The sequence below is a fragment of the Drosophila mauritiana genome, chromosome 2R, assembly GCF_004382145.1.
Source record: "Drosophila mauritiana strain mau12 chromosome 2R, ASM438214v1, whole genome shotgun sequence".
Taxonomy (NCBI): Eukaryota; Metazoa; Arthropoda; class Insecta; order Diptera; family Drosophilidae; genus Drosophila; species Drosophila mauritiana.
Genome location: NC_046668.1, coordinates 12,285,334 through 12,300,149, shown reverse-complemented (window position 1 = coordinate 12,300,149; position 14,816 = coordinate 12,285,334). Strand labels below are relative to the sequence as shown.

General features: G+C 49.3%; 1 protein-coding gene across 27 annotated transcripts in view; it reads left to right on the top strand.

Moving 5' to 3' along the window:
* The window catches only part of LOC117138600 (microtubule-actin cross-linking factor 1), a 75,318-nt gene that overhangs the window by 57,047 nt on the left and 3,455 nt on the right, over positions 1-14,816 (top strand). For 11 of the 27 annotated variants that reach the window (XM_033300785.1, XM_033300784.1, XM_033300802.1 and 8 more), the window contains 12 exons: positions 358-504; positions 567-8,044; positions 8,435-8,660; positions 8,732-10,691; positions 10,747-10,921; positions 11,542-11,586; positions 11,960-12,031; positions 12,178-12,352; positions 12,420-12,537; positions 12,600-12,829; positions 12,895-13,012; positions 14,545-14,738. In XM_033300785.1, coding sequence (XP_033156676.1) covers positions 358-504; positions 567-8,044; positions 8,435-8,660; positions 8,732-10,691; positions 10,747-10,921; positions 11,542-11,586; positions 11,960-12,031; positions 12,178-12,352; positions 12,420-12,537; positions 12,600-12,829; positions 12,895-13,012; positions 14,545-14,738 — 10,938 coding nt within the window. Of the gene's footprint in view, positions 1-357; positions 505-566; positions 8,045-8,151; positions 8,164-8,434; positions 8,661-8,731; positions 10,692-10,746; positions 10,922-11,173; positions 11,234-11,541; positions 11,587-11,959; positions 12,032-12,177; positions 12,353-12,419; positions 12,538-12,599; positions 12,830-12,894; positions 13,013-14,544; positions 14,739-14,816 lie in introns of all 27 variants that reach the window. The other 16 variants (XM_033300798.1, XM_033300800.1, XM_033300795.1 and 13 more) reach the window with 4 other exon arrangements.

The window sequence follows — 14,816 nt, the reverse complement described above, 5'->3', positions numbered from 1 at the left end:
AGTGCTCGTTACCCAAAGTAGTGAACCTTGGTGCTTGTATGTCTATATTATTGCTTTGGTTTATGTTAACTGCCTATATACTTCATTGTATCTTAATGCTTGTTATAAAACCGCTTTGCCCTAAGTCTTTGCCTCGCAATCTCTTCAACAAACAAATGTGTTTCTTCCAGCTATGTTTGTGTTTTATATATATTTTGTGTTCCATTTATCTATTGACATATATACGATATCTATGAAATCTCTATATGAATCCCTTTATAGCGACCCGTATCGAGCTAAGAAGTCATTTCTTTTCTTACCAGTTTTCTAATAATTTGTTTGCTTTGCCCTCCCCCACCCATATTATGTAATATATAGCAAGCAGTATTCGAGAAGTTCAACATGTGCGAAGAGAATGTCAACGATCTGTTGAAATGGGTCACCACTGTGGAACAGAAAATCTCAAGTGTCGGCGGACCTCGTGAAAAGATCGATGAGTTGCGCAACCAGATTAATGCCCTCAAGGTTGGTACTTTTGATTAATATACTTTGCAAAATTAAAAACAATATATTCCTTGTTTAAACAGCAAATCAAGGATGAGATCGAGTCTCAGCAGCGACCAGTAGCCACTTGTTTGGAGCAAATCCGTCAGATCGTGCTCACCGGTGGTGATGTTTTGTCTGCCCCCGAAGTGACCACTCTGGAGAACTCCGGCCGGGAGTTGCGTTCGCGTGTGGATCGTGTCAACGATCGCACCGTACGCTTGCTCCGCCGCCTGGAAGCAGGTCGAGATGAGCTCACCAAACTGCGCAGCGAATTGGATGTATTCTCCGATTGGTTGCAAGTCGCCCGACGCACTTTGGAGGACAAGGAACGTTCCCTGTCCGACCTGACCCGGCTGCCCTCTCAGGCCGATTCGGTTCGTGAGTTTGTCAGCGATGTGATTGGGCACCAGGCCGATCTGCGGTTCATCACAATGGCCGCACAGAAGTTTGTGGACGAGAGCAAGGAGTTCTTGGCCATACTGAACGACTTCCGTACTTCACTGCCCGAACGCTTGCCTCATGTTGAGCCACTGTCCAGTGCCGAGAGTCCCATACGCCAAGAGGTATCGCTGGTCTCGGCGCAGTACAAGGATCTGTTGAACCGTGTGAATGCTCTGCAAGATCGCGTCTCCGGTTTGGGTGGACGCCAGCGTGAGTACCAGGATGCATTGGACAAGGCCAACGAGTGGATGAGAAGTGTGCATCCGCGTGTGTCGCGCATTATCTCTGAACCGATTGCCGGCGATCCTAAGGGAGTGCAGGATCAGATGAACGAGGCCAAGGCCCTACACAATGAGCTGCTTTCTAGTGGTCGTTTGGTGGACAATGCACAGCAGGCTCTTGATAATCTGCTGCGCAGCCTTGGTGGCCAACTCAGTCCCATGGAGATCAATCAGTTGGAACTGCCTATTGCCGATCTGAAGAACAACTACCAGCAGCTGCTGGATAATCTGGGCGAGCACTGCAAAACTCTGGACAAGACTTTGGTGCAATCGCAGGGCGTGCAGGATGCCTTGGACAGTCTTGTGGGATGGGTTAACCAGGCCGAGGATAAGTTCAAGATGAATCTGCGACCCGCCTCGCTTATTAAGGAGCGTCTGCAGGAGCAGATCCGCGAGCACAAGGTCCTGCTAGCCGATCTTCAATCTCACCAGGCCAGCATCGACAGCGTTCAAGTCTCGGCCAAACATCTGCTTGCCAGCGCATCGAATGCCCGCATTGCCAAGAAGGTGGAATCGAATCTAAACGATGTGACCGTCAAGTTCGAGAAGCTCTACGAGAAGGCCAACAAGCGTGGTGAATTCTTAGATGACGTTTACAACCGATTAAGCCGGTATCTGGATGAAATCAGCACCGTGGAGCAGCGTATGGCCAGCTTACAGGAGGCTCTAGATAGCCGCGAGACAAGCCTGCTTTCAACTGAAGAGTTGGCTCGCCGCATGAACGAACTGTCGCGTGACAAAGACCAACTGGCTCCGCAGTTTGAGGATTGCGTGCGCAGTGGCAAGGATCTTATCAGCCTGCGAGATGTCACCGATACTGGAGTTTTGCGCGATCGTATTAAGGCACTGGAATCTCAGTGGCGCAACATTAACATCAGCATCGATGAGCGCGCCAAGCTGTCCAAGCAAAAGGCCGAACAACAACTGGCCTACGAGGGACTGAAGGATCAGGTCCTCTCCTGGCTGGCCAGCACTGAAGCGCGAGTTAACGGCCTTCCGCCAGTAGCAATCGATCTGGACAGAATTAAGCAGCAGAACGACGAGCTGAAGCCCATATGCAAGGATTACCGCGACTATGCACCAACTATTGACAAAATTAACGATATTGGAGCACAGTACGATGCGCTGATCCGTCCAGAGAGTCCTGCCCGCAAACGCTCCACTTATAGTCCGATTAAGCGGGCCAGTCCGTTGCGCCGCATGTCCGGAGACGCTAGAAGCCCCAGCCCCACCAAGGGAGGCATCCTGTCGCCACTATCGACTGGTTCCAGTGGATTCGGTAGCCGCAGATCCTCCCAGGATGGATTCCAGCTGTCTGAGCTATCTCCGGTGCAGCAGCAGCTGAGCGAGATCAACAATCGCTATGGGCTGATTGGCGTGCGCCTCAATGACCGTCAACATGAGCTGGACAACCTGAGCGAGGAGCTTCGCAAGCAGTACGAGAATCTGAAGGGACTAGCTCAGTTCCTGGAGCGCATTCAGCGTCAATTGCCCAAGGAGTCCGTATCAAACAAGGACGAGGCCGAGCGCTGCATTAAGCAGGCGCGCAAGATCCTCGAAGACATGTACGAGAAGCAGAGTCTTCTTGACACCACCAAGGCTCAGGTGAAGGATATCCTCCGCCGCAAGTCGGATGTGCCCGGCGCCGAACAATTGCGCCAGGAGAACGATAGCATCCAAGAGAAGTGGAAGAATCTCAACGACATCTGCAAGAATCGCATTGCCTTCTCCGAGAAGCTACGTGACTTTTTGGACACCCATGGAAATCTGAAGAGCTGGCTGGACAGTAAGGAACGTATGTTAACCGTGCTGGGACCCATCTCTTCCGATCCCCGTATGGTCCAGAGCCAGGTGCAGCAGGTGCAAGTGCTTCGCGAGGAATTCCGCACTCAGCAACCACAACTGAAGCATTTCCAGGAGCTCGGACATGATGTTGTCGACCATTTGGCCGGCACACCCGATGCCCAGGCCGTCGAAATTAAACTGAAGGACATTCTGGGCAAGTGGGATGATCTGGTTGGAAAGCTAGACGACCGTGCAAACAGTTTGGGCGGTGCGGCTGACAGTTCCAAGGAGTTCGATGCTGCTGTCAATCGTTTGCGTGAGGCTCTGCAGAACATTAGCGATAATCTGGATACTTTGCCCATGGATGGCGATCACCAGGAGAATCTCCGCAAAATCGAGAACCTGGAGCGCCAGCTTGAGGGTCAACGACCGCTGTTAGCCGATGTGGAGCAATCCGCCGCCACTCTGTGCAACATTCTGGGTGATCCCGCCTCGCGCGCTGATGTCAACTCTCGTGTCGCAGCTCTGGAGAAACAGTATTTGGCCCTCCAGAAGAAACTGGATACCAAGAAGGCAGAAACAGAGGCTTCCCTCCGGGATGGCCGCCACTTTGCCGAGAATTGCTCAAAGACTCTTGGTTGGTTGGGCGGAGAGCTCTCCAACCTGACCGACAGGCTTCTGGTCTCTGCGCACAAGCCAACACTGCAGCACCAGATCGATACCCATGAGCCGATCTATCGTGAGGTAATGGCCCGTGAGCATGAAGTTATTATGCTAATCAACAAGGGCAAAGATCTAACCGATCGCCAGCAGGATCGCGGAGTTAAGCGTGATTTGGATCGCATCCAGCAGCAGTGGGAGAAACTGCGCCGTGAAGCCGTCGATCGCCACACCCGACTGCAGACGTGCATGGAGCACTGCAAGAAGTACTCCCAAACTTCGGAGACTTTCCTGGCCTGGCTGCGTACCGCGGAGGATAAGTTGTCTGATCTTACACCCGGCTTGTTGTCCAAGGCAAAGCTGGAGACGCGTCTGCGTGATCTGCAGACCTTCCGTAGTGAGGTTTGGAAGCATTCCGGAGAATTCGAAAACACCAAGGGATTGGGAGAGACATTCCTCACCAGCTGCGACATCGATAAGGAACCCATTAAGGCAGAGCTTCAGGACATCCGTGATCGTTGGGAGAGACTCAACAATGATCTGATTGCCCGTGCTCATGAAATTGAAAACTGCTCGCGTCGTTTGGGCGATTTTAATGATGAGCTGCGAAACCTGGATCATTCTTTAGGTCGCTGCGAGGATCGACTTGCTGCACACGATGCTCTCGGTGGAGCTGCCAAGGATCCCAAACTTTTGGAGCGTGTCAAGGCCATACGCGAAGAGCTCACTAATTTGAGCAAGCCTTTGCAGTCACTTAAGGCTCTGGCAAAGGATATCAGTGCTGAGGCTAGGGCTGCTGGCGGAGATGCTGACCATTTGACCAGTGAAGTCGATGGTCTGGCCGACCGCATGTCCGAGTTACAGGGTCGCCTGGATGATCGCTGCGGAGAACTGCAATCTGCAGCCACCGCAGTGTCCCAATTCAACGAACAAATGAAGAGTTTGGGCATTGATCTGAACGATCTGGAGACCGAGATTGAAAAGCTCTCGCCGCCCGGCCGTGAAATTAAGATTGTGCAAGTGCAAATCGACGATGTCGGCAAGATCCAGAACAAATTGGATCGCCTTGTGGGTCGTTTGGAGGATGCAGAACGTGCTGCTGATGTTTTGGTAGATGCAGGATTCGCTGCAGACACGACCCAGACCCGTGAGCAAATCTCCACGCTGCGAAAGACGTTGGGTCGTTTGGACAACCGAGTTCGCGATCACGAGGATAATCTTCATTCCACTTTGAAAGCACTTCGCGAATTCTACGACAATCAATCTCAAACTCTGGATGACATTCAAGACGTGAGCGATGAGTTCAAGCGCATGAAGCCCGTGGGTTCGGAGTTGGATCAGATTCGCCGCCAGCAAGAGGACTTCCGTAACTTCAGGGAGCGCAAGGTAGAACCACTGGCCATCAATGTGGACAAGGTAAACGTTGCTGGCAGAGACCTAGTGCGTTCGGCTGGCAGTGGTGTTTCCACCACGGCCATTGAGAAGGATCTGGAAAAGCTAAACGACCGCTGGAACGATTTGAAGGAGCGAATGAACGAGCGCGATCGACGTTTGGATGTGGCTCTACTGCAATCTGGAAAGTTCCAGGAGGCGTTGGCAGGTCTATCCAAGTGGCTCAGCGACACCGAGGAGATGGTGGCTAATCAGAAGCCGCCTAGCTCCGATTATAAGGTGGTAAAGGCACAGCTGCAGGAGCAAAAGTTCCTCAAGAAAATGCTTTTGGATCGTCAAAACTCCATGGGATCTCTGGCCAACCTCGGCAAGGAAGTTGCCAATCACTGTGAACCCGGTGAACGTGCCTCCATTGAGAAACAGTTGAACGATTTGATGAAGCGATTCGATGCCCTGACCGACGGAGCCGAACAACGTGAGTTGGATCTTGAGGAAGCCATGGAGGTGGCTAAGCGATTCCATGACAAGATCAGCCCATTGGAACTCTGGCTGGACAACACGGAGCGATCTGTAAAGGCAATGGAACTGATACCTACTGACGAAGAGAAGATCCAGCAGCGTATCCGCGAACACGACCGTCTACACGACGAAATCTTGGGAAAGAAGCCCGACTTTTCCGATCTTGCCGATGTCGCCGCCCAGCTGATGCATTTGGTTAGCGACGAGGAAGCCGTTAATCTGGGCGAGAAGGTGCGCGGTGTGACTGAGCGGTACACAGGATTGGTGGATGCCAGCGACAACATTGGAGCTCTGCTAGCCGAATCACGCCAGGGATTGCGTCACTTGGTCTTGAGTTATCAGGATCTGGTGGCCTGGATGGAAAGTATGGAAGCGGAGCTGAAGCGCTTTAAGTCCGTTCCCGTGTACGCTGAAAAGCTGCTGGAACAGATGGATCATCTGCTGGAGCTAAACGAGAACATTGCCGGTCACGCTTCGAATGTGGAATCTACTGTGGAATCCGGAGCCGAGCTGATGAAGCACATTTCCAACGATGAAGCTATCCAACTGAAGGACAAGTTAGACTCCCTGCAACGTCGCTATGGCGACTTGACCAACCGTGGTGGAGATCTGCTGAAGAGTGCACAGAATGCACTGCCATTGGTGCAGCAATTCCATGAAGCTCACAACCGTTTAGTGGAATGGATGCAAAGTGCTGAAGCTGCTCTTGCTCCCAGCGAGCCGCGTCAAGCTGATGTGCTTCGGCTGGAGGGTGAATTGGCTGATATGCGTCCTATTCTGGACAGCATCAATCAAGTGGGACCCCAGCTGTGTCAGCTTTCTCCGGGAGAAGGTGCTGCCACCATTGAGAGCATTGTGACCCGAGACAACCGTCGCTTCGATTCCATTGTGGAGCAAATCCAACGCAAGGCGGAGCGTCTCCACCTGAGCAACCAGCGCGCCAAGGAAGTGACAGGTGACATTGATGAACTGCTTGAGTGGTTCCGTGAAATGGACACAACTCTTCGCGAAGCCGATCTGCCTGCCATGGAGCCAAAGTTGGTGCGAGCCCAATTGCAGGAGCATCGTTCCATCAACGATGACATTTCCAGTCAGAAGGGACGTGTACGAGATGTTACGGCGGCCTCCAAGAAGGTGCTTCGTGAGTCCCCACAGAGCGAGAACACCGCCACTCTTCGTGAGAAATTGGATGATTTGAAGGAGATCGTCGACACTGTTGCTCAATTGTGCAGCGAGCGACTGGGCATCCTGGAACAGGCTCTGCCCCTGTCGGAGCATTTCGCCGATTCCCATCAGGGACTCACCGCCTGGTTGGATGACATGGAGCAGCAGATCTCGCGATTGAGCATGCCGGCTTTGCGTCCTGACCAGATCACTTTGCAGCAGGACAAGAACGAACGTCTTCTGCAATCCATCGCGGAACATAAGCCACTGCTAGACAAACTGAACAAGACTGGTGAGGCTTTGGGTGCATTGGTGGCCGATGATGATGGTGCTAAGATCAACGAGATTTTGGACACGGACAACGCCCGGTATGCCGCACTCCGCTTGGAACTCCGTGAACGGCAGCAGGCGCTCGAGAGTGCCCTGCAGGAATCCAGCCAGTTCTCCGACAAGTTGGAGGGCATGCTGCGTGCTCTGGCCAACACCGTGGATCAGGTCAATCAATTAGATCCCCTGTCCGCTCTTCCGCAGAAGATACGTGAGCAGATCGAGGATAATGATGCTTTAATGGACGATCTGGACAAGCGACAGGATGCTTTCAGTGCTGTGCAGCGTGCGGCCAACGATGTTATCGCTAAGGCTGGCAACAAAGCTGATCCAGCTGTGCGTGACATTAAGGCCAAGCTGGAGAAGCTGAACAACCTCTGGAACGATGTGCAGAACGCCACCAAGAAGAGAGGCAGCTCGTTGGACGACATCCTAAGCGTAGCCGAACCCTTCTGGAAGCAACTGAACAGCGTGATGAAGACTCTAAAGGATCTAGAAGAGACACTATCTTGCCAGGAGCCACCAGCGGCCCAGCCCCAGGACATCAAGAAGCAACAAGTGGCGCTGCAGGAGATCCGCCACGAGATCGACCAGACCAAACCAGAGGTCGAGCAGGTGCGACGTCACGGCAGCAACCTGATGAACATGTGCGGCGAGCCCGACAAGCCAGAGGTCAAGAAGCACATCGAGGACTTGGACAACGCGTGGGACAACATCACGGCGCTGTATGCCAAGCGCGAGGAGAACCTCATCGATGCCATGGAGAAGGCCATGGAGTTCCACGAGACACTGCAGAACCTCCTCAAGTTCTTGACCAAGGCCGAGGACAAGTTTGCCCATCTGGGAGCTGTGGGTTCGGACATTGATGCCGTCAAGCGACAGATTGAACAACTCAAGTCGTTCAAGGATGAAGTCGATCCGCATATGGTTGAAGTAGAAGCATTAAACAGGTAAGGCCTTCTATATATATATATATTCTAATTCAATCGAATCTATTTAAATTTAAAAATCTAATGTTCCATTGCCGTGGTGTCTATCTCAACTTGTGAATTGGCAGAGGTCTCAAAAGGCAAGATAGTTTCAAAAAAGTCTAGTTCGTTCGTGCGTTGTTGTTGTGAATATTGATTACATTTAAGTGCTTGCAACTGCAATGATTTAAGATCTCCGGGATCTGTGAACAAAGTTGAGCCGAGCATGTTTTTTGATTGCCACAGTTTATCCAGTTGCATGCAATGTCAAAACAAAAAAGAAAACACTTGCCATTTATTGTTTTTGCGCTTGCTTATGTTTAACTGCAGGTTTTGTAAATTCTTCAGCTAATTGTTAATTGCATCTTACAGACAAGCTGTGGAACTGACGGAACGCACTTCACCCGAGCAAGCGGCATCGATCCGCGAACCCCTGTCGGTGGTCAATCGCCGCTGGGAGGCCCTACTCCGTGGCATGGTCGAGCGCCAGAAGCAACTGGAACACGCTCTGCTGCACTTGGGTCAATTCCAGCATGCCCTGAATGAGCTACTGGTCTGGATCAACAAGACCGACAGCACACTGGACCAACTTAAGCCGGTACGTAGATATATATTTAATTCTGGTAAGAAAACCAAATCGTTTTAACTTTCCATTGTGTAAACTTTTAGATACCTGGAGATCCGCAACTGCTAGAGGTTGAATTGGCCAAGCTAAAGGTGCTGGCCAATGACATTCAGGCCCACCAGAACTCAGTGGACACACTGAACGATGCGGGCCGACAGTTGATTGAAACCGAGAAGGGATCTGTGGAGGCTTCTACCACTCAGGAGAAGCTGCGCAAACTAAACAACGAATGGAAGCAGCTCCTCCAAAAGGCCAGCGACCGACAGCATGAACTAGAGGAGGCTCTGCGCGAAGCTCACGGATATATTGCCGAGGTCCAGGATATTCTGGGATGGCTGGGCGATGTAGACGCAGTGATTGGAGCTAGCAAGCCTGTGGGCGGACTTCCCGAGACTGCTACTGAGCAACTGGAACGTTTCATGGAGGTGTACAACGAGCTGGATGAAAACAGACCCAAGGTGGAGACGATTCAGGCCCAGGGCCAGGAGTACATCAAGCGTCAGAACCAAATGAAGGTCTCGTCCAGCAACTTACAGCATACGCTCCGCACGCTGAAGCAACGTTGGGATGCCGTGGTATCCCGTGCATCCGACAAGAAGATTAAGTTGGAAATTGCACTCAAGGAAGCCACCGAGTTCCATGACACACTGCAAGCCTTTGTTGAATGGCTGACCCAGGCCGAAAAGCTGCTGTCCAATGCCGAGCCAGTCTCTCGCGTCCTGGAAACCATTCAGGCCCAGATGGAGGAGCACAAGGTGCTGCAGAAGGATGTGAGCACTCATCGCGAAGCCATGCTGCTGCTGGACAAGAAGGGAACTCACCTTAAGTACTTCAGCCAGAAGCAGGACGTGATCTTGATTAAGAACCTGCTCGTTTCTGTGCAACATCGATGGGAACGAGTGGTGAGCAAGGCCGCGGAACGCACTCGTGCTCTGGACCATGGCTACAAAGAGGCTCGCGAGTTCAACGACGCCTGGAGTGGCATGATGCAGTATCTGCAGGAAACCGAACAGGTGCTGGATCAAATCATCGAGGAAGCCACAGCGTCCAAGGAACCACAAAAGATCAAGAAGTACATTGGCAAGCTGAAGGAGACCCACCGTCAGCTGGGCGCCAAGCAATCGGTCTACGACGGAACCATGCGCACCGGAAAGAATCTTTTGGAGCGAGCTCCCAAGGGCGATCGTCCAGTGTTGGACAAAATGCTGATCGAACTGAAGGAACAATGGACTCGAGTGTGGTCCAAGAGTATCGACCGTCAGCGCAAGCTGGAGGAGGCTTTGCTTCTTTCCGGACAGTTCAGCGATGCTCTGGGTGAGCTTCTTGAGTGGTTGAAGAAGGCGAAGAGCCGCCTGAACGAAAATGGACCAGTCCACGGTGATTTGGAGACGGTTCAAGGTCTATGCGAGCACCACAAGCACATTGAGCAGGATCTGCAGAAGCGCGCTGCGCAAATGCAAGGAGTGCTCAAGACAGGACGGGACCTAGAGCGGTCTGGAAACAATCCCGAAGTTGGACGTCAGCTCGATGAGATGCAGTCCATTTGGGAGGAGGTCAAGAGTGCCGTCGCCAAACGCGGCGAGCGTCTCCAGGTGGCTCTTGTTGATGCCGAGAAGCTTAATGCCCGTGTCCAGGCTCTCTTTGATTGGCTGGATCATGCCGAGCACAAGCTACGATATGCCAAGAATGCCCCTGATGACGAGAAGGTGTCCCGTGAAATGATGGACATCCACATGGACTTTATGAAGGACCTGCGAGTGCGCGAGCGTGAGAAGACCGAGACTTTTGAGTACGCCGAAGACATTATCAACAAGGCCTACCCCGATGCCATTCCGATCATCAAGAACTGGCTTTCGATTATCCAGCAGCGTTGGGAGGAGGTGCGCCAATGGGCCATCAATCGCGAGTCGAAGCTGGAACAGCATCTGCAGTCGCTCAAGGATTTGGACGACACCATTGAGGAGCTGTTGGCTTGGCTCAGCGGACTCGAGGGCACCTTGTTGAGTAAGTATTAATTATTAAATTATTCAAGATAGATCTTAATTGACGTTCTCTGCAGACCTGAAGCACGAACAGCTGCCGGACGAGATTCCGCCCGTGGAGAAATTGATCGAAGACCACAAGGAGTTCATGGAAAACACTGCTCGCCGCCAAAACGAAGTGGACCGCGCCTGCAAACCAAGACAGTTGCCACCAGGAGCGCGCAAGCCATCGCGTAGCGGCAAGACGCCAGTGTGAGTAGATTAATAGATTCGCAAGTAGCTGCCGAAACTGTAGCTCTGCTGCACATATCCTTTGTATATTATTATTATTTTGTATATTTATTTTTTCCAATTTCTTTTTGTATACTTTCTTTTGTATCCACCACCTTATTGCTACAATATTCCAAACAAAACCAAAAAACCCCCGCAACGTCTTGCACACCTATCTCTCTGCCTATCCAAAAACCACACCAATCAATGAACCAACTATCTACCGACCAACAGTCGTGGCTCCAGTCACGATCTGCGTGAGCAGTCACCCGACGGCACCCTGAGGCGTCAAAGGTTTGGCCGCAAGTTTATACTGTAATGCTTGCTACTCGTTTCATCCAATTGCCCAGTGGCAAATGTGCTTACTCCCATCTAATCACGAATGGATTTAGTGATTGCCTAACATCTGATATACCGAAACCACCACCCAAGATACTTGTTTAAATCCCCAAAGTAGCGCTAAAATCCGTAGCTGCTAACGCACAATTCATACCAATCAAGCACTCCTCCTGCTTAATCACTGCCGCTTAACCTATTGCTTGTTTAATCCGAAACCTAATTATAATTTTATAACTAACAATATATATTCTCTCTCTTCACAGCTTCAAGGGATCTCGTGACCAGGGACTCAATGCCCGCAAGGGAAGGTGAGTTCTCATTGTGCTTGTACTTTTTTGTAATTCAAGAATAGATAGATTCCGCATGTACTTCGAAATTCTCAAATCGAATTTGTTTTGTTTTCAACTTTTCAACTACTTTTGGAAATGCTGCGTCTACAACTATTCGAAATATATATTTAAATTTGTAATATCCATGTATTATCTATGTTAATGTGTTTTGCGTATTTTGTTCGTTACTTTACCATTTTGTTTTGTCTCTTTTTGATTCTACTTTCATCTTGTCTACACACTACGCTACTACGTAAACGTTGCTCATACCGCTCGAATATCAAATATCAAAACTTTGCATCTTGCCGCTTTATTTGCCTATGTCTATGTCAAAACCAAAATCTCTGAGCAGTCGTATCACGCCCACACGTGATACGCCCGACAGAGATCGCCTGCCGCACTATGGCCCCCGATTCTCGCCAAGGTAAGTCTTTGAAATCCTCCAATATCGTCCATATCATCTCAAGCTGTGCATGTCCAGTATTTGTCCAGTTTGTATTTAGTTTGGTTCACAATGCTTACAGAGTTTAAAGAACTTCTAATTGACATAAACATCACATTTTAATATAGCACCTCGGGACCGGAACTGGAATTCCGTTCTCCACGCGCGAAGCTTCTGTGGACCAAGTGGCGCGATGTCTGGATGCTCTCATGGGAGCGCCAGCGGCTGCTTAACGATCATCTGCTGTATCTGAAGGATGTGGAGCGTGCCCGCAACTTCAGCTGGGACGATTGGCGCAAGCGCGTAAGTATTTTTAACTAATACTCCCTTCGAATAGAATATTTCATTTAATATTGCTATCCACTTATAGTTCCTCAAGTACATGAACCACAAGAAGTCGCGCTTGACGGATCTGTTCCGGAAAATGGATAAGGATAACAATGGCATGATTCCGCGCGATGTCTTCATCGATGGCATACTCAATACGAGTAAGTTCCTCCGAGGCTTAACCACCTATACTTAACTATATTAACAAATATATTTTCTTTAGAATTCGATACATCTGGCTTGGAAATGAAGGCTGTAGCCGATTTGTTCGATCGCAATGGCGAAGGCCTCATCGACTGGCAAGAGTTCATTGCCGCCCTTCGTCCCGATTGGCAAGAGCGCAAGCCAGCCAATGATTCGGACAAAATACACGATGAAGTCAAACGCCTGGTCATGCTGTGTACCTGCCGACAGAAGTTCCGCGTGTTCCAAGTTGGCGAGGGCAAGTACAGAGTAAGTTGCAAGAGTAGTGGGTCACCTGGGAGGCAGTTACTAATTTGTAAATTAACTTATTCCAGTTTGGAGACTCCCAGAAACTGCGCCTGGTTCGTATCCTTCGCAGCACTGTTATGGTGCGCGTGGGTGGCGGCTGGGTTGCCCTGGACGAATTCCTGCAGAAGAACGATCCTTGTCGCGGTAAGTGGTCCATCTAACCATACGAGTTTAGTCAAAACACCATATTTAGTTGTGTTGCGTACACACATTTTCGAAATTTGTTAGATTTCATCCATTCCACATCCATACCAGCCACATAAATTCCATACTTATATCTACAATAATAATCTAGCGTAATATAGTAGTCCACATTTTTAATATTCCACCCAAATCATGCATTTTGTCTATACCCAGATACTGTGCATCGTTTGCTCATATCATTTAAATGCATTCATATCACATCTAGGTACAGTTGTGCTTAACAACTAATTATACTATAATGCCAAATAATAATAATAATATTACCAAACGGATATGGTCATTTAACCAACCAACAAACAACCAACCAACAATAAACTACTGTGCCTAAAATAACTAGCCAATGAACCCGGAATATAAAAAGAGAAACCTTTGTTTAAACCTCATCATTAATTCTGGTCCAAAAGTTGCCTAAACAAGCTAAAATGATATTAACCGTGTGCCTTAGGGCGAATTTTACTTTTAATTGCCATTCAGCCAGCGCCAAAAGCCACATCATACACAATTACCCAGCAACCAAAACCAATTAAATATAAAACTGACCAATCTAGCCAAGGGTTGTACCATCTACTCTACTCATGCTCATTTTTGTCGCTTCTATCTAACTGCGTACCAATTAGCTGCTATAAGACCATGAAAACACACACCAACGCTCACCAAAAAAAAATCCCGCCAATTGTAGGTTCTTCTATTTCCTATTAGTTAGTGTTATTAACCAGGTTTCTCCACCCAACTCTTAGTCGTAGTTACATTAACCCTTTGTTTTTAACCAGTAGTTGAGTATGATCTTTTCTTTTAATCCTATCCTGCTTTCTAACTAACATCCTGCTTTATTTGTTTAACAGTCTAGCATGCTCTGTTAACTAACAGGGTTTGTGCACACTGTACTTCATGTCACCCATTTTATGTTTGAGCCCCCACCAATTTCGTTGTACGTCCTGTATTAAAATTACAATTTTTGTATTAATTTGTGTTATTTGTTTTTCGTTTTTTACTAATCAAACTTTATGTTTACCCCTTTTTCTTTTTTCCAAAATGGTTTTCTTTATTATACCGAAAATCGATTGAATCTTGATAAACCGAACCCGATAAATATACATATATGTATACTCTACGCTTGCGCTGCCCGCTCGCCACGCCCACGACCACGCCCGACATGCACCCGCCTGTGCCCACACCAAATACTAAACAACAAAAAATCCAAAAAAAACCAAAAACCAAAAATGTTGTAAAACACACCATACTGAAAACAAACTGTGACAAATACTTTGCGGTAACGAACTTTCGTTGTTATTGTTGTTGTTTATATGTTCGCCCTACAACAAAACATTGCCTATCCGTGTAAATGTGTTATATGTGGGTGCATCTGCATCTGCCATGCCAATGCGTACAAATGCGTACATAAATGCATCTGTGCATCTGCCACTGCAACTGCAATCGCTACCAAAACCAATGCCACTGTTACCCGGGAGCAGCCAAGGGACGCACTAACATAGAGCTACGCGAGCAATTCATATTGGCCGATGGCGTCTCGCAGAGCATGGCCGCATTCACGCCCAGACGTTCCACGCCAAATGCGGCCGCCACTGCCTCCTCCTCACCCCATGCCCACAATGGCGGCAGCTCCAACTTGCCCCCATATATGAGTGGACAGGGTCCCATCATCAAGGTAAATCAATCAGCAAATCGAATCTGCAACAGAATGTAAAGGGGAGCCAAAGTGTCACACCGATTCCATTTCCATCGT